The following is an 18,571-nucleotide window of genomic DNA, read 5'->3' as shown; positions in this document are numbered from 1 at the left end:
CACCGGGCGCACAGCCGGGGCGGGCACAAGGGCGCTGGGGCAGGGCCCGGCAGGAGGCGGCGGGCGCCCTCGCCTCTCCCCGCAGGCCACCCGCGGAGCGCCGCACCCGCGCCCTTGCCAGCCCCGGGCGGGGCCGGGCGTGAACGCGCGGGAGGAGGCGGGCGCCCGAGTCCCCGCCCGGCCGGAGCCCGGGGCGGCATCCCCGGGGCGGGAGGCGGGGCGGGGCTGGGGACGCGGAGTATTAGGCGCCGAGGAGCGGCTCCGCGCAGGAGCGCCGGCCGCCGGGGCCGCGGGGTAGGTGTGGCTCTGCCGGCTGGACCCGAGCCCCGTCCCTCGCCGTCGGGCCCCGCAGCGGCAGCCTCTCAGCCATGGGCGCCGTCTGGTCCGCCCTGCTGGTCGGAGGGGGCCTGGCCGGAGCGATCTTCGTGTGGCTGCTGCGGGACGCGGACAAGGAGCAGAAGGACGCCCCTCCCGGGGGGGCTGCGGCCCCGGGGGCCGATCCGGGCGGCGCGGGGGCACTGAGCCCCGGACCCTCCGGGCGGGAGCTGGTCGCCAAACCAGGTATTCTCCCTCCCACGTCGCGAGGGCAGGTCTGCCGGGGGCTCTGAAGTCCACCGGGGAGGAGGGGAAACCCACTCGGAGCACTTCTCGCAGCCCTTCCCGGGGACGAGCCTCCTCCGCCCGGGCACGACCCTCCCCGGGCACGACCCTCCCCACGCCGGCATCTTCCCCGGCCGGTGCGCACGCGCCGGGGAGGTTGCTCGCCTCCGTCGAGGCCCCCGGGGTTCCGGCCCCAGCGTCGGAGGGCAGCGCCCGGCAGAGTCTCTGCGCCCGCCCGGGAGCACCGGTCCGGCCGTCCTGGGGGGATGGGCTCCTGCGCTCGGCGGCGCCTGGCGCAGTGCGAGCGGCTGCAGCGGGGCACCCCTGCCGGGCCTTCCGGAGGGAGTGCTTAGGTTCCGGGGGGATCCGAGGACCCTCTTCGATCTCCGACCGAGCAGGGACACTTTCTCAGTCCCAGTCCCTTAGCCGCAGGTCCTCCCATCCCTCGCCCCTGGGGAGCGCTGGATTTGGGAACACCCAGGCTGAGCACCCCCCGCTATCCGGACGCCTCTGTGGGGAAGGCAAAGTTCAAGTTTTGTCTCTGGCCACGAAGGCCTCAGCTGAAGCCTTAGGGCTGTATGCTGGCCGCTCATTTCAGAGCTGTGGGCGCTGACGGGGCAGGGGTGTCTGGTAGCCAGGGAAGGGACCCAGTAGGGGACCCAACTCCCATGAGTAGAATTGACGTCCAGGGTTGTGTGTGTCCATGTGAGCGACTGTGTACTAGCCCAAGGGAGACTGGCAGAAAACCTTCGCTTCCAGAGCCCTCCCTCGGCCAGCTGCCCACGCCTGGGCTCCAGCCGCCGGTGAAAATGACATCGGGAACTTTATTTTTAGTGGAGCCTGTGTTCATGGGTAGCCATGTGAAAATCTGCCTCTGTGTTTTTCCAGTGGTTGATTTGGGATGAGCAAAGAGCTCACTTATCTTCTTCTGAAAACCAGCCTCATGTTTTAGGTTGGAAGATTGGGAATTCCGGGTAATATTATGTCTCACAAGTGAACCATTAAAGAGACATAAAATTAGACAAGGCCAACCCCTAATCCCAAGAGAAAACCCCCCACCTGGGCTGACTGTATGACTTAGGAGATTTCGATCTTGTAGGGAGCTATTCAGACTGACGGCCAAGAAGGAAACAGCTTTCAGGGAGCTTGGATTGTGCACTGTAAGAACATTTTTTTAAAAAGTGTACAATGAGAGGGGATGTAAAAAGCCTACCTTTTGTTGAAGAGGTTCCTGCTGCGCCTGGGGTTGGCAAGGAGAAACCAGCCCTCTCCCCCCACCATCACCCCCAGCTCTGGCCCAGTGATTCCCCGATGTCCTTTGTATCCTCCACAGCGACAACAGCTGGGGAGCTGCCCACATCTGGGAGAGCTGATCCCCAGTCTGCACGCAGTTCCTAAGAGAACAAGTGTACTCCTAGGGTCTGTGGGGTAGCCATGCGGATCTTTGCCCCGCAGGCGGAACAGCATTTTTTGATTCTAGAAGCCGAACAATAAGGCTGCGGGCCGCATGGCCTGAACGAACGGCAGAGTTCATCAAGGACCAGGATTGGGTTACAAGGCTGCCTCTACAACACGCCACTTCATTTACACTCTCGCGTGGGCACCCTGAGGTACTAGATGTACATGCATATTCTTAGAGTAGACCATTGGTTCAGTTAGTGTCTGACCTCTGTAATTAAGAACTTGCTTTGAGTCGGATGGATTCTGCGAGCTACAGATAGATAAGTGGTAAAGACTTCAATAACTAAACCTATTTTCTCAGCCTTTTTTCTCACAAGGACTGTCTAACACCATTACATTTTCCCTCTTGTTTCTTAGAGCATCTTCAAGAAAGCAATGGCTGTTTGGTTTCAGAGACCAAAGGCCATGGTAACTTGCAGCAAGCGGCATGGAGACTGCAGAGTTCTTCTGGAAAAGACAGTGATTGTGACCATTCAAGAGAGCATGTTCCTTCTGGAAGGTTTCCAGACCCGGAATCTCTGGCCGCATCTGAGACTGGAAACTCTCAGGGTTACTCTAAAGTCTCAAGAAACGAAAGCCCTGAGTCTTCTGGAGGAGGATGGGGATTCCAGAAAGGAAGAGAGACTCTTGCTAAAGTAGCTTCCTGTTTGGCAGAAAAGTTGTATTCTAGCAACCAGGTCATTGACAGAGCCAAGGAGGTGAGCCTCGCACAGCAGGGCAATCAGGACCGCGCAGACGAGGACTGGGAAATGGTGTCCAGGCACTCGTCTTGGGGAGATGTTAGTTTGAGTGGCAGTCTTGGGGCTCCAGGGTTAAGTCCAAACCAGGGAATGGACTGTGGCCAAATAAGAGGTCAGGAAGTAGATGTGAGACGACAAAAGGCAGGAGCGGCATCTTCAGGGTCTCCACGAGTCCGCGTCCACTTCCAGGTCCATTATGTGCCGAGCGCTGGTTCCCAGCTCGTGGCAATAACGGGAGACCACGAGAGTCTTGGGAGGTGGAAGTCCTACATCGCACTCCAGCGTAGCAAGGATGGGTTCTGGTTCCGCTCCGTGCCCCTGCCCGCAGACACAGTGGTGGCGTGGAAGTTCGTAGTGGTAGACCACGGGGAGATCACCCGCTGGGAAGAATGCAGCAATAGGTCCCTTGACACTGGCCGTGAGGATAAAGTCGTTCAGAAGTGGTGGGGGATTCCCTGAGTCCGCGTTTCAAAGTACCGGAGAGGCCACTGCAGAACCTGGCAAAGGCTAGGTCTGCGGAGCACACTGAGTGATTTTCGATAAAGGAAGTAGAGCTCCAAGTTTAGCCATCGGAGTTGTTTCAGGTTTGCCAGTGGCTTTTGTCTAATGTGCAGAACTATACATGTGTAGGTAATGGCTTCAGCGCGCATGGCTGCTTTCCCCGTGGCCTTGATGCGTGGGGCTTTGCTGGTCCATCGTTCTTCAGGGCTTTGTCCTCCTGGCCGTGACCTGGCCAAGCCCCTAGTGTGGACAGGCCAGGACACACACAAAGCCCCACAGCTGCAGAGCGCTCAGGCTCGAGCATCTGGCTGATCCGTAAGCCCAGGGAGGGAAGCAAGCATCATTCGAAAAGAGCAGCTTTCCTATCGGTCCAGCTGGAGAAACTCTCCTTACTACGCGCACACTTCATATTTAAGAATAATTAATGCCATATGCAACTGTGATCAGAAATATCTGGTCACAAGATATGATTAGCAAGGATGTGAAGACTTCTTCTTCTTCTTCTTCTTCTTCTTTTTTTTTTTTTTGCTTGATTTTCCCTGCTAGCTATGGATTGAAGGTAGCGAGGAAGTCTTGTCTTTGTCTTGATGGCAAACTGGTGTAGAAAAAGGGCCTGGCCAGAGTTGGTCATTGGGAAGAGCCAGGGAGGAGAGGGAACAGGAATGGGATTGGGGTGTAGACTGAACGAAGTGTCCCCATGTGTCCCGAGTGAGGGTCCTAGAGGCCTGGGAGGTCCAGGTACAGCCTGACAATGGGGAGTGGGGGTGGGGGGGCACAGCTGTCATTTACCTCTAGGGCCTTTGTAGGACCATCTCTCCCCTTGCCCCTCCTCTCTCACTGGTCTAGATGGATAGGACTGGTCCACAGCAATCATTTCTCCTGCCCTTTCCTTTCAGACCAGTAGCTATCTTGGATGACACAATTATAACAGGACAGTGATATAGAAGTACATCTTTGTTCTGAGAATAAAACATTTAAACTTTATTATAACTGAACAAATAAAATCTGAGTTTTAATATCTTTATTAAGTGTCTGAATTACTTGTCTAAACCTTAGTACCATAATAGATTAAATGTAAAATATCATACCTATACTTTCTTTCACTAATAACACATAATGTAGAAAAAACCAAACATCAAGAGGCAAGAGAGGTCCATTTTTCTCCTCTCTTTGGAGAAAACATTTTAGAATTTTTTTTTTTAAAACTTTACCTTTGTTTGTAAGGACATTATGTATACCCGTACTTTAATTTTTATATGTTAAAACAACTTGTAATAAGTATATAACATCTTTTGGCGCAAGTGTTTAATCTTGGTTATAGGTGGTCTTTGCTGAAGAGCATAAACCCCATAGAAAATATATTAGGAAGTGCTTAAAAGAACGTAATTTTTGGCTCATAGCACTTATATGTTAAATTCACATATACATTTGATATTCTTCAGGATGAATTTCATGTTCTACTGGTTAAGATCTTCATAGGGCATTTACCCTTACTTCACCAAATGTGCAACATTTCTATTAGGTAAAATTGAAGGTAAAACAATTTACAATAAAAATATCTTGAGAGTTCTTTGACCAGCGATTTTGTTACCTGATGAAATAAAAATTAATCTTTCAGTAAAACCAACTGAAGTCAAAGATACAGTAAAACCAACTGAGGTAAGATACAGTATTAAACTGCACATTTTAAAAAAATCATTGAAAAGCTGGACATGCTTAGAGCATCCACGCTGCCGTTTAGAAGAGCAACGGGAGGGTTTGGCTGATGATCTGCGCAGTGAGGACTGATGCCGGCTGCTGTCACAGACACCAGGCACTTAAAGAAGGCTGCAGCAAGGGGTGCCTGGGTGGCTCAGGGGGTTCAAGCCTCTGCCTTCGGCTCAGGTCATGATCTCAGGGTCCTGGGATCGAGCCCCACATCAGGCTCTCTGCTCAGCAAGGAGCCTGCTTCCCTCTCTCTCTCTGCTTGCCTCTCTGCCTACTTGTGATCTCTGTCAAATAAATAAAATCTTAAAAAAAAAAAAAAAAAAGGCTACAGCAGAAGCCAGTTTACTGCTCACTGAGGAGCGGTGGGGGTTTCTGGGAGAAGGGTGGCTCGCGTTGTCACCCAGGCTGCTTCTGTGCTGAGGCTCTGCGTCCTCTAGGACCTCCCTGCCCACCGGACCCAGCTCATGGCAGGGGACGTGAAGTGAGGAGAGACAAAGGCTTAGTAAAGCTTCTGGCCACACACTGCTCTGACCAGTGAGAACCCCTCAGGAGACGTGAGGGCAGAGGCGGGACCCGAGAGCCCCTGCAGGGCAGCCGGGCGTCCGGAGATCTGCGCAGTGCCCGGGAGTGTGGACTGTTCTGGATGGCCGTCCGCCCGCCACACTGTCCTGCGGTCTGGGCAGGAAGACCAGAGAGACTGATTACAGGGCTGTGGCTGAAAGCTCCCCTAAGGGGACAAGGCGGGTGGCGGGTGGAGGATCAAGGCCTGGAGGAGACTGCAGAGCTTCCAGGTCGGCAGACACATCTAGCTTCTGGGAGGGCGACGTGCCCGAGAGGGTATGAAGTCTTCACCGACGGGACTGTCTCACTCTGCCCCGTGCCTCTCCCAGTTCGCCGCTCCGTGGCTGCTTCCTTGCAAATACATGGGTAACACTCAGTAAAACACTTTGCTGAGTGCTGTGATCTGTTCTAGCAAATCAGAGAAACGGAGGCGTGGGTGCGGGGAACCCCGATTCGGAGCAGGTGGGTTGGAAGCCCGGGTGGTCCAGCCACCTGCCTGCATCTCAAGTGGGGGGACAGTCTTGGGGGGGCTGAACCCCGGAGCCCGGAGAATCTGGCACTGACCGCGGGTCACCGGTGCTAGGATCGAGCCGACTCCTAGGCCGGCTGGCTGGTGTCCACAGAGAACGGGCGAATGGGGTTAGAAGACACTTGCACAAATCCCCCAATCTGAGAAAACCTAATCCAGGCCAGTTTCTAACTAGAAGATACCCACTGGCTGAAGAACACGTTTTTCCCCTTTCTTTGTTTGTGGTTACTAATATGCGAGAGAGAAACCTTTCCACAAGTTTTGTAGGGGCCCCAAGGTTCTGTTATCCGATGACATTCATCATTAAAGACGGAACAGTGAGTTCAGGGTCATGAGAGGAACCCCGCCAGTGCGCTGGAGTCTGTCCTTTTGTTCTGGCCCTTATACCGCATATTTTACTTGCATATGCAGGTTTTTCTGGTTTGTTTGTTTTTTTAAAGCCGAAAACAGTAAGTATTGCTTATGCACCCGTGAAGATAATGAAAACATAATTACTCCGGCACACTGGTCCAAGCTCCGGTTCATACCTTACAAGGTGCGCATCTCTTTCACGTCTGGCCAGAACGGTGTAAAGTTTAACTATGGGAGCATTCAAGAATAGTTTATTTCAAAATAGAGTTTACAGGACAGGGTATCTTTTATTAAATTTTCACATAAAAAGAAAAAAGTACACAGGGCACTAATTATAAGCAACACCACAATTAATTGGGCCTCATTCCTCTGTAAACAAGAGGCAAACAATGTATCATTTTAGTAACATTTTTTCCTGGTCTTTCACTTTCTGTATCCTCTTTTCTTGATTTCTGATCATTGAAGACATTGCTGAAAATGTTGACAAAACAAAGTTAGATTAGCAACATCTACTCCGGTTTAAATTCTATAATGTGCTTCTTAAAAGGTCAGCTTGCTACTATGGAATAAATACATTCTGAGCTCAGGAAGTTCTTAAACATTTCAAAGTAGCATATTTTTGAAAAGACTGATGTTAAAGAGCTAATAAGGGTAAATCTTTACTCTTTCAGTTGTTTTAAGTGAGCATAATTATTACAGCAGCAGTACAACTAACTGGAAGTAAGCTGAACCCCTCAGAAGGGTACCACGAGAGACGAGGGTGAGGGCCAGTATTGGGCTCTGCTACCCCAGTTTGCTGACTGAACCCCCTCAGAGGTCATCACGGAAAACTGTTTGGTGAGTATATTCGTGTACAAGCACACATGTGCACACACTTGGCTTTGCACAAATGGAAATATGTGGTATAAGTCGTTCTTATAGAAAAAAGTCAACATTTTTCCAGTTCAACTCATGTTTTGTTATGACTGCACAGTATTCCATTATACAAATGTACCAACATGTTAGTAAATAAGATTTTAAGAAGTTGATTTCTCGTGCTTCTGACTACACAGTGAATCAGTCATGGGGATGGTAGGTACAGCGCAGGGAACAGAGTGAATGGTTTTGTAATGGCGTTGCGTGGTGGGTGACAGATGGTAGCTACGCTTGAGGCGAGCACAGCCCAGAGAAGCTGACAGCTGTGTTGTGCACCGAAACTGAGATAACATTGTGAGCCACACTTCAGTAGAGAAGTTGCTCTCTCAGTGCGGAGGACCCTAAGGGGAGGGAGGGAAAACTGGATGGGAAGTCGTCAGAGAGGGAGACAAACCATGAGAGACTCTTAACTCCAGGAAATAAGCTGAGGGCTGCTGGGGAGGCGGGTGGGGCTGGGTTAACTGGGTGACGGGCGTTAAGGAGGGCACGAGATGTGATGAGCACTGGGTGTGCTACGCAACTGATCCACCACCTCTGAAACTAATGATGTACCATATGTTGGCTACTTCAATTTAAATTTAAAAATTGCTTATTTTCATTTACAAACAAGGCTATTTGTAAACAGGCTTTTGTGTGTCTATACAATTTTTTTTCTTGAATTAATTGCTAAAAGTGGAATTTCTGGGTCAAAGCATATGTACAATTTAAATTTTGATAAAGGCTACCAAAATTCTCTCCAAAATATCTGTTTCATGATTTCCAAGAGACTTTCCATCCAGACAATGCATCAAATAAAAAGGTCTTTTTAGTTTTTAAAAGATACAGTATGTCTCCCATTTGGATCATTACATTCTTATACTGAGTATATACTCAGATATATACTCAGAAATGAAGTAAAAATGTGAGTAAAATGGGGCCAATAAGATAATGCATCCTTTAAAAAAACACAATAAGCTTAAAATCAAATGCTTTTCTTGGTGTACATACACAGGGATCTGGGATTATTAGAAGGGATTTGGAGTTTTCCCTACTAACAATTTGGTATAGTCTTAGCATATTAAAAAAATGTGGGCTTTGGAATCAGCAATTGCTGACCAAGCCTCACTCTACTCCTCAGTGTGTGACTTAGAACTTACTGACCGATTGTGATGTGATCTTCAGCTTCCTCCTTTAAAAGGACCTGATAGCAGTACCCACCTCCCAGCACTGTTGGGAGACTCACGTCAAGAAAGCTGAAGTCAGGCACGGAGTACAGGGCCTGGCACATAGTAAGTGCTCAATAAACACGAAGCACAACTGTTACTTTTAATAAGGTTCAATTTACTTGAGAAGGAATTGTCCTTAGAAAAATATTTATTATCCTTCATCCAGTAACTTATACTCCCTAGAGACGGAACAATGGGCTCAGAATAACAAGTATACTCCAAAATTATTTCTCTCGGACAAAGGCTCCTGGATTCATGAATTTATACCAGGAAAACATAAAACGTGATAGTGCTCCCAAATCCCGGAACATATCCATAAGCTCCCACCTGCATAGGAACGTCCACTTAGAACTTGTGCCCCCAAAGTTGCCTCCCACTGGCAGAATACAAAAGTTTCTCATTCACATAGCTTTAGCACGTTTAAAAGTAGTTTCTCCTTTTGTCTAGCGATTCACGTGGTGGCACAGTTTCTTCTCACCTACCCTTATTTAAATCCTGGGGAAGGTGCAATGAGGTTCTTTTGCCTTCTGGCTATCAACTGCAATGTTATCCTGGCTACACACCTCACAGGGACATTGGTGTACACACCAGTGCTTTCATACACACCTCACAGGGACAAGAAGGACAGTGTGTGGGCAAATCTCATGTGAAAACTGCTCAAAACTTGTCCTGCTGAGGGCTTGGTCAGCAGCGTTCGCACCCCTATTAGATGACAGAGTAGAGCGAGGCTTAGGTGACCTGCCCGGGGCTGCACAATGAATGCCGGGGTTGGTCGTGGCTAAGACCTTCACATTTTGGCTAGGGTTTCCGAATTGCTTATTCAGTATCCTCTTCGGCTGCTTTCTAGGTAGGAGGTTTAACAGAAAAGGAAGGCGAGGATTCTTTCGAGCCAGGAAGCTCTGTCTGAAATGTGCACAGTACCTTGGTTCTTCATCTGTAAATCTTCTACAAGAGTCTGCAAGCTTTCCAGTCTGTTCTGAAGCTTCCTGCACGTTTTTCCTGTTGTTTCTATTGGCTGAGACTGTGAAGCTATTAGAAAATTGCTTAGATGTGATATTAAAAGTTTATTCGGTATTTTAGAAATCTTCCAATTACAGGTTAAACAAGCTTTCCTTTAAAATATTGGAAACTTTAAGACATAAAAAAAGTGTTTAAATATAGCAATACTAGCTAATATGACTCTTTCAAACTAATCTGATTTATTAGGATTTAATTACATAACATTAAATGGGAAGAATGAGAAGAATACTTTAAATTTAATGATACCTTCTGCATTATGAATTACAGATTTTCATTCCAAACCTGAGTAGTTCCGTTCATGTAGGATTTGGAAGAGAAAGATTTAATACTGACCACGGCAATGATTCTGAATGTGCGTGAGGCCAAGTGCCCATGTTAGCGGCTGTGCCCAGAATGAGGACAGTGTTATAAGCGGGAGAGACGGTGCAGACGCTGACGTGGCCACAGTGACCCTGGAATCAATGTGGTGGCGGCAGGTGAAGCGGGCTAGAAGCATGTCGGCTAAACCCTAAGAAGCGTACTAAGTTTTGCCAGTCTCAAAAAAGACTGATTGGCAATCTTGAAGTTTTAATTTGATCTTAGTCCCTGATTGCTGCATAATCTTGAGAATATTTTTCTGGTGGCTCATTTTCCTACCAACAAAATACCTTTTCCATATAGATGGTGGTATTGAAGGCAATCACCTAAGAATTAGTTTAGTTCAAAAGGATGAAAAACAGTTACTCGGAGAGTTTTCACATGAATAATACATGATGTTTGACGAGTATCTGAAAATAGAAAAAAATGCCATGCTAGTATGTAATCATGAATTAATGATGAGGTGACCAGATGCGTTGTTATACTCCTGCCAAGTCACAGCTCTAGTAGTGAAAGAATTTGCTGCTTTTTAAAAATACTAAAGGATAAATATAAGAGGAAGGAGGAACAAAATGCAGAAAAAAGTGAAAAAGAAAATGTATTAAAATCTGTGATTAGGTTTTGGTGTTCCTATTTTGGGGGGAATCTAGAAAGTGTGAGGCAGAAGATTTCTCAAGACTAAGAACTGACTGATCAGTGATGCAACGACTTGCCCAGTTGGTCCCGTGCCAAGCGGAGCGAAGCCGGAGAGCACCGCGGTGTCTGCGTGGCCGTCATGCACGAGAAAAACATCCCAAGTTCAGTCCAACATGTCCTGCAATACCTAGCATCCACTTATTAGTCACGCACTTTAACCTAAATCAAACCATTTTTCTCATCTGTCTTAGCAAACAACAAATGAACTTGAAATTTTGAAAATGAGGACATTTTTGACAAGTCTGTATGAGAGATACTTGCGCTTACAAAGGCGGAGATGGGAGAGAGCCATGGTTTTAGAGAATGTAAGAAAAGTCAGAGCATAAAAAAAAAAAGACTCCAAATCTTATAGTAAAATAGGAAGGGAAATTTCATTACTCATGTCAGAGAAAGAAAGAGAAAATATCCACGTAGAATATTATTTATTAAGGAGAGGGCGTGAGCGTCGTGCACGTGTGTGTGCACACGCACAAGAGCTATTTCATTTAAATGAGACCCACTTCAGGTACACGGCATCGTAAGGACACCATGCGAAATCCTACTAATTCTGATTGTGGAAAATAACTTTGAACTCACCAGGGTAGGAAGTCAGTCTCCTCAGTGGCACCAGATCGCTCTTACCTTTAACAGAGTCAGACGAATGCACAGGTTTCGTGGATCTGTACTGGGGTGTGGAACCCACTGAGTCTTCAACCGAACTAGTCAGCAGTGAGTGAACCGGGGACTTCTTAGGAGACGAATGGAATGATCGAGAAGCTGAATTTTTCACAGACGGACTTGCTAAAATTTGGCAAGAACAAAAGCAAAAGGAGAGAATTAATTAAAAATAGCATATTAGCACCTCTTAAAAAGTCAAACTTTCATGAGAAAATGTTCCCAAGTGATTGTGGTGAGGAGAGGTCCTAATAAATACCCAAGGCTTCGGGTTCGAACAGCAAAGGAGTAAGACTTGCCCTTGGGGATCCCGAGGCCCAGCTTTAAATGACCTTAATTCCTGACTGGATTAAATGGATCTGGGAGTATGGAGTTCTTGGTTGTCTAGCACGGATGCTATCTGGAAGAAGGTAACCTCATTCTAGGCCTCAGACTATCTGTATAATTTTTCAAATATGTCTATCATACAATAAAAATAGCCAGGCATAGAAGGGGACAAAATGACATGGCAGAAAACCAAGAGAAAAAAAATACAGATCATAGATACAAGTAATAGATGTAGACCCATGAGGTCTGGATAATGGAGGCCCAAGACAACCACAGATTTCAACAGCATTATTCCAAACCCCAAACAGGCTCTTCTTACCTAAAGAAAACCACACCTGGACATATCAATAAAAACTGCTTAAAAAAAAAAATCCTCAAAAAACAAACCAAAGACAAAGCAATCCTAAAGCTGCCAAAAGGGCAAAAAGGACAGATTACATTTAAATGAGCAACAACTAAACTTAGAACAGCCTCCTTAGTAGAAACAGCGGAAGCCAGAAAACAATAGAATATTTTCAAAGTGAAGGAAAAATGTCCACCTGACATTCTATACTCAACAAAAATACTCTTCAAAGGTGAAAATGAAATAAAGACAAGTTCCGAAAAATGGAAACTGAGAGAAGGTATCACCAGCAGACTTCCATTAAAGGAAAAATTTAAGGCACAAGAATAAAATGATACCAGATGGAAAGTAAAGTGTGAGTATGTGGGTTTGTCTAAATGGATATTAACTGTAAAAATGGTGCAAATTATCCACTGTGGTAGTCACCTGTATAATTAAAATATATATGTGACAACAATTGTTTACAATTTGAAAAGACAGAAAATGGAATCAACATGCTCTGAAGTACTCACAGCACAATCAAAAAAGTAAAAGCACTCATTGATCTTCATCTAACAAGGCAAGGATATGCTGCGTTCTCCTGGGTAATTATTAAAACAACAGTGGAAACATGCAAGTGAAGCATTAACTTCAAATAAAGACTATTATTCTTCAAAATAGTAGTTTGTAAGAGAGTTCTCATAAATTATGGTTCATTTAAAAATTAATAATTTTCATTTATTTAAAATTATGTTTTGGGGCGCCTGGGTGGCTCAGTGGGTCGTGGGATCGAGCCCCCGCATCGGGCTCTCTGCTCAGCAGGGAGCCTGCTTCCTCCTCTCTCTCTTTCTGCCTGCCTTTCTGCCTGCTTGTGATCTCTGCCTGTCAAATAAATAAACAAAATCTTTAAAAAAAAACAATGTTTTGATTTTAGATATAGATTTACAATCTTCTATAAAAAAATAAACAATAACAAGAAAGTGCAGAAACTTATCTTTCTCCGATCTCTTTCACTTCATACCTCAATTTTCTGTATTTACAGTACTACTGGCCAGATATATAGCTAAACTTTTGGTGAATTACTATCATTTTCAGTTTCATTCTTTCTCATTCGTTTTATTCTCTTCTATAGGAAGACTAATTATACCTTCCAAATCTAATATGCTGTCTGTAATTATTTTCATCTTTTTTTGTAATTGTCTCTAGAGGCCCATCGAGTCTGCGTGATCGCAGTCATGCCTATCCTACTTCCTTTTCCTAGGGTTTTCCCCTGGCATGGTTTTATTTTTCTCTTCCATTTCTCCTCTGTTACGCCATTTTGCTTTTCAACAAATTCTGTTTCCTTTCAACTTCTTCCTTGGCTTCCCTATTTTACAGACAGGATCATACTCTTTGGAAATTATGAAAAGAACCATCTGTCTCCATTCTTTCTTTTCATCCGCTCAGTAAGTATTTACTGAGCACCTGCTATATTCCCGGGATGTATCAGGAAACCAAACAATTGCAGGCATTTGCCCTCGGGCAGCTTTGTCTGGCGTGTGCTGACTCAGTCATCTTTGTGAACAACATAAATCAGTAAGTTACACATTAAAAAATACTAAGTGTGATTAAAAAAAGAAAAAGGGTGAGTGGGAGTCTGGCAGAGCTGCAGTTTTTACAGAGGGTGGTTAAGAGTAGTCTCACTGGGTAGTGACATCTGGGCGGCGGCTTTAGTGTAGCTGAGGAATCGGCAACACACAAGGAACAGTGGTGTAAAGGCCTTAGGAGAGAAGCCGCCTGGTCTGTTGAAGGGACGATTCCATCGAGGATGAAGCCGACTGGGGCGGGGGAGGGGGGGCCGGCCCAGCTTCCGTGCGTTCCCTGCCTACTCACCTGTGGACGGGAACGTGAAGCAGCTGGATGGGTCCTCTAAGTCTCCCGTGTGCAATGTGACAGGCTCTCTGCAAGCACAAGGACCGTCATGCAAACACTCCACTCCACCAACACAGGGCTGAGATTCACGGACAGGAGGACGCTAACGCACGAGAGTGAGAGCTTACAAATATAAACTAAAGATGCCAGTTTTGATCCTAACTTCCAGAAATCCTACAACGCCCGAAGAGGGAGATCCCAAGCTGCATCATCTTCATGCATTCGGTACCCATGAACATTTTGCAGAAGAGAAATGTAATAATGTTGGTTATAAGATTCACTTTTTGTAGTATTAGCTATCAAACCCAGTATTTCTCTCAGCAATTCTAAGAGACACGATCTTAGTAACTTATTTTAAAAATTAAAAAAAAAAAAAGACAAAAAAAGGAAACTCTCTTGGCAATAGTAGTATCACTTCACAGAACTATCAGACTTACTTAAATCCACAAGTTGGAATAAACCACCCTCTTCTCTGTGGTTTGGGTAACGGTGTAAGAATACGATGGCAGTAGTTTCCTTGAAGGACGTTTGTGATGTCAACACCGTTTTCACTGTAATACCACCAAGATATGGCCTGATTTTTAATTTTCAGTCTCTTATAAGTATACAGTGGAGTTTCCCAGAGGCTCCATGATATCTGATTTCACAATAGATTAAATGCAGGTGCAGATATGAGCGTCCAGCTGTCTTTTTTTTTCTTAATATTTTATTTTATTTATTTGACAAATAGAGATCCCAAGTAGGCAGAGAGGCAGGCAGAGAGAGAGAGGGAAGCAGGATCCTTGCTGAGCAGAGAGCCCGATGCGGGGCTCAGTCCCAGGACCCTGGGATCATGACCTGAGCCGAAGGCAGAGCCTTAATCCACCGAGCCACCCAGGTGCCCCTCCAGCTGCCTTCTATTAAGCCAAACATTAAACTGTAAAACAATGCCTTCTCAACAATTTTTTGTTTGAAAAAATTAGTTTTTAACCTAAAATGCCATTATGTTAACATGTAATATACTTAGTTATTTCTAAATGTATATCAAACTGTTTTAATGCTTAATATGAAAACTTATTTTCCAATACTCGGAATAGCAATAGAAACGACCTGTACAAACAAAAGTTCTCAGGAATCTTCAATATTGGTGACCACAAAGGGGGCCCGAGACCAGTAAGTTTGTTCCTGGAAAGGAAGGCCACGGCTATACTGTGGGGAGGCGTCACTCTCAGGGCGGTTGCCGCTGCAGTAGGGCAGTGGGGGGGCTTTGAAGGTTTGGGGGCTGGGAAACGGACATAGTCTGAGGTGTCTGAAGCTGATACACAGAAGGGACGAACGCGCAAGAGACGTTGAAGAGATGTTTAAAAACATCCACACTGAACACTGTCAAGGCCACCACAATGGCCTAATAAGGGAACAAGACCGAACGCAGAGTGGCAGGCTCAGTCGTGGTGGCCACGTCTGTCCGCTTCTGAGTACCAAGAACCTGCGAGTGTCCCAGAGACTGGGCAGATGCCAGGAAATCAAGGGTCTTTGGGTGGGAAGCTTACCCTGGGTTGTCGGGGAGGTTATCCCCACCATATCCTAAGGCAGGAGGCCGGGGGAGGTTTCATTCGGAAGAGAGAAGACAATGGGGCAGGCGCGGCCGACGGAGGGATGCGGAGGTGCTGCGCTGTGCTGTGCGCGGAGATGAAGGGAGACGCCACGAGCCGGGGCGCAAGGAATGAAGCTCCGGGAGCCGGAGAAAGTGAGGAGACGGATTAACCCCACAAGCTTCGGGAGGGGTCAGGCCCTGCCGACATCGGGACTTCGCCCGGTGGCGCTGATGGAAATGGGAGAGAGATACATCTGTGTTGTTTTTGGTTAGAGTCGCTGATTTTGTTAGAGCCGTCTCAGGGAAGGGAAGCAGGCCGTCCGAGAGGATGTACAAAGAAGAAAATGGAGTTGAGAACTGCTTCGGAGTTGAAAGTGATAAGATCTGGTGACGAGAGAAACGAGACAGAAGAGAAAGAAGAACCGGAGATAATGGTAGGATTTAAGCAGAGGCGCTCTGGAAAGCAGGGGGCCCTTCGCAGAAACAGCAGATGACACGGGGGGGTGGTTTGCAGAATGATGGCCTTTGTTCCGTGGCCACCCTTCAAGTTAAATCAACACAGTCCTTATCCCCAGAACGGAATAAAACATTAAAGACACGAGCTCCTCTGTATGGGGATTTGTGCTTGAGTTACTCTGAGAGCCTCATCTCTGAGACATTTTCTGGAGAACCGACTTATTTTGTTGAGTAAAGCAAAGATGCCGCAATGACAGTGAAATGTTGTAGTGAAACAGCAACTGTTGTATTTTTTTCTCCTCTTATGTGTGAAGTTTTTCAATAGCCAATTTACCACAGTAGAGAGTAGTTAAATGCATCTTTAATTTTCTAGTATGTTTCATACTTTTCGGAGCTTCTGTGAAATATCTGAAAACCTCTTCTTCCTGGGGTGCCTGGCAGCTCAGTTGGTTAAGCGTTCGGCTCCTAGTTGGGGCTCAGGTCATGATCTGGGGGTCTGGAGATCAACACCCCCAGCAGGGGGGCGTCTGCCTTCAGTTCTCTCTCCCTCCCCCTGCCAGCCTCTGCTTGTTTGTGTGCTCTGTCTCTCAAATAAATAAAATCTTAAAAAAGAAAGGAAGAAAGGAAGGAAGAAAACCTCTTCTTCCCATTTGAACGCAGGAAGGGGCCAAGTCCAGCTTTTTCTCCCTAATCTCTCTCTTTACAATCATTGCTGAAGGAAATAGGTTTTTTGGTCGTAGAAAAACTACAGCAGAGCTTACATATCTTAGGGGAGCGGCCCCTCGGTGCCCCATGCCTAGAATTGTGCTCTTCCCCAAGGAGCTTAGTCCAGGTACACAGACGTGGTCACGCACCTGAGCTCAGGAACCAGCAAGACCAGAGTTCTAATCTGACTCCTCTGTTCACAAAGCTACATGACTCTGGCAAGTTGGGTAAGCAATCTGAGTCTTCATTTCTAGTCCATATATGGATATAATAATGCCTAAGCCAAAAACCAAGTCAGAGAGACAAAATGAAATAAGCCCCAAAAGATCCAGAAAATGTAAAAAATAAAAATGTGCCATAGATAGCTGTAGATATTACTAATAGGTTCTATACCTTGGTGAGAAGAAAATCAAAACTCATTAAAGAGAAGGATCTAGTTTAGAAAGATTCAAGTTCGTTGTATATATTGACAAAGCAGTAGAGACAGTAAGAAAATATTGGTAATACTGTCTTTGTTATATATATATACATATATATATGTATATATATATACATATAAAATACTGTCTTCATTCATTCACTAAACAAGTATTTATCAAACAACTACTCTGTGCTCTGTTTCAGACAATACGGCTGATGCTGGAGATACAGCAATGAATTAGGCTCCACCCAGCTGGATTTAAACAGAATTCATTTTCATAGTCTCACGACAGGAGAAAGACTCTGATCTTTTTTTTTTTTTCAGGTGGTGAAATAGAAAAGATAAAAGTAAGGTTTTTTCCCAGGCAATCAATAAACAGATGTTAAAACTGTAAGCCCATGTCTGTCCTGCCCACTGTTACGTTCTACGGACCTAGCCTGGAGGGTGGCACATCGCGGGGGTCCAACCAGCTATCGAATTAATAAGTAAGTAGTAGACACGGGGACTCTCATATAGCCAGGGACTGGTAAGATCATTTCTCACCTGCTGAGGGTATCACTGGATTTGCTGCCTTCAGTGGAGTCCCTTAATGAGTTGTTGCTTCTGTCGGCAGAAGGGTGAGAGAAACGAAGGGTACACGGTGTTATTTTTACTTAGTGATGAAACTGTGTTGTTCCTCTGAACTCTGCTTTTACACCAATGCAGATTCAAGAGTGAGACTGGGGCGCTGGCTCTTCCAGGCGGTAAAACATGTAAAGAAGAGCTTGAAGACGAAAGGAATGGACTCCTTTTGGGAGCCAGGAGCAGTCTTTTTTGGTTAGAGCGCACTGTGGGAGTCAAGCAGGCTGGTGACAAGTTGGGGAGGGGCTGCAGGGGCAGACAGAGAGACGGGGCCTGATGCAGCAGCGGGCGAGGAGGTGATGAGGACCTGTGAGCCACGTTCTTCTTGTCTTACATGGATAACAGATCAGTATTAGATTTTTTTTCCTCCTTGGCTAAAAAAAAGACGTCTCTGTTGAGGGGTTATGGATTTCATTTCTTTATGCTCTTTTTAGGATCTCATTTTAAAATTTAGCTCTTTAATTACTGAGGAAAATAGGATTGATCTCTGTGGGGGTTCTTAAAATCCTGTACTGGAGGTTGTTAGACTTTCCTTCCAGACTACCTTCCTCTCAAAAGTTAGGTAAACCATTGTAAATGAGTGTAAAATGTAGGAAAAAAATCTTCCATGTATGGTATGGTATACCATGTAAATATCTTCCTATGGGTAAACAGCAGCAAAATTTAAGATAAGTCAAAAAAATTCCTGTTGATTTCTAGAAAATACATTACACTGTATGTATATATACTGAAATCTGATTTAATTTCAGTTAATGTAACAGCTTGCTTTCAATGCCCAAATGCCCATCGGTTCCCACATAAACTGTCCAGACTTCCTAAGTTACCTGGAAACATAAAAAAATTACTGGACAATTAATTAGATCAGAATCTCAGATTCTTCTTACCTATGGCATATCTCTAATCTCAGGCTTGATTCAGTTATGCAATCTCTTTCTCTA

General features: G+C 45.9%; 2 protein-coding genes across 8 annotated transcripts in view; one reads left to right on the top strand and one right to left on the bottom strand.

Moving 5' to 3' along the window:
* The first annotated feature begins 182 nt into the window (after positions 1 to 182).
* Positions 183 to 4,326, top strand: STBD1 (starch binding domain 1). The gene is made up of 2 exons (XM_059158965.1): positions 183 to 561; positions 2,419 to 4,326. Exons 1-2 carry the CDS (start codon positions 369 to 371, stop codon positions 3,258 to 3,260), a joined length of 1,035 nt encoding a protein of 344 aa, XP_059014948.1. The 5' UTR covers positions 183 to 368; the 3' UTR covers positions 3,261 to 4,326.
* Positions 4,327 to 6,689: 2,363 nt separating this feature from the next.
* The window catches only part of CCDC158 (coiled-coil domain containing 158), a 93,725-nt gene continuing 81,843 nt past the window's right edge, over positions 6,690 to 18,571 (bottom strand). For all 7 annotated transcript variants that reach the window (XM_059158911.1, XM_059158946.1, XM_059158954.1 and 4 more), the window contains 5 exons: positions 17,556 to 17,615; positions 13,819 to 13,886; positions 11,265 to 11,423; positions 9,492 to 9,599; positions 6,690 to 6,921 (listed from right to left, as the gene is read on the bottom strand). In XM_059158911.1, the coding sequence (XP_059014894.1) occupies positions 6,845 to 6,921; positions 9,492 to 9,599; positions 11,265 to 11,423; positions 13,819 to 13,886; positions 17,556 to 17,615 (472 nt within the window). In that variant the 3' untranslated portion in view covers positions 6,690 to 6,844. The remainder of the gene's footprint in view (positions 6,922 to 9,491; positions 9,600 to 11,264; positions 11,424 to 13,818; positions 13,887 to 17,555; positions 17,616 to 18,571) is intronic.

This window comes from Mustela lutreola, chromosome 1 (genome assembly GCF_030435805.1).
Source record: "Mustela lutreola isolate mMusLut2 chromosome 1, mMusLut2.pri, whole genome shotgun sequence".
NCBI lineage: Eukaryota > Metazoa > Chordata > Mammalia > Carnivora > Mustelidae > Mustela > Mustela lutreola.
Note: the sequence above shows the minus strand (reverse complement) of the source record. Positions and strands in the feature narration are given on the sequence as shown.

What these genes read in the sequence shown, in the direction of transcription:
- STBD1 (XM_059158965.1), top strand. Translation starts at nt 369, where the DNA reads ATGGGCGCCGTCTGGTCCGCCCTGCTGGTCGGAGGGGGCCTGGCCGGA. An exon ending in GGAGCTGGTCGCCAAACCAG is followed by an intron (nt 562 to 2,418) that starts GTATTCTCCCTC and finishes CTTGTTTCTTAG; the next exon opens with AGCATCTTCAAGAAAGCAAT.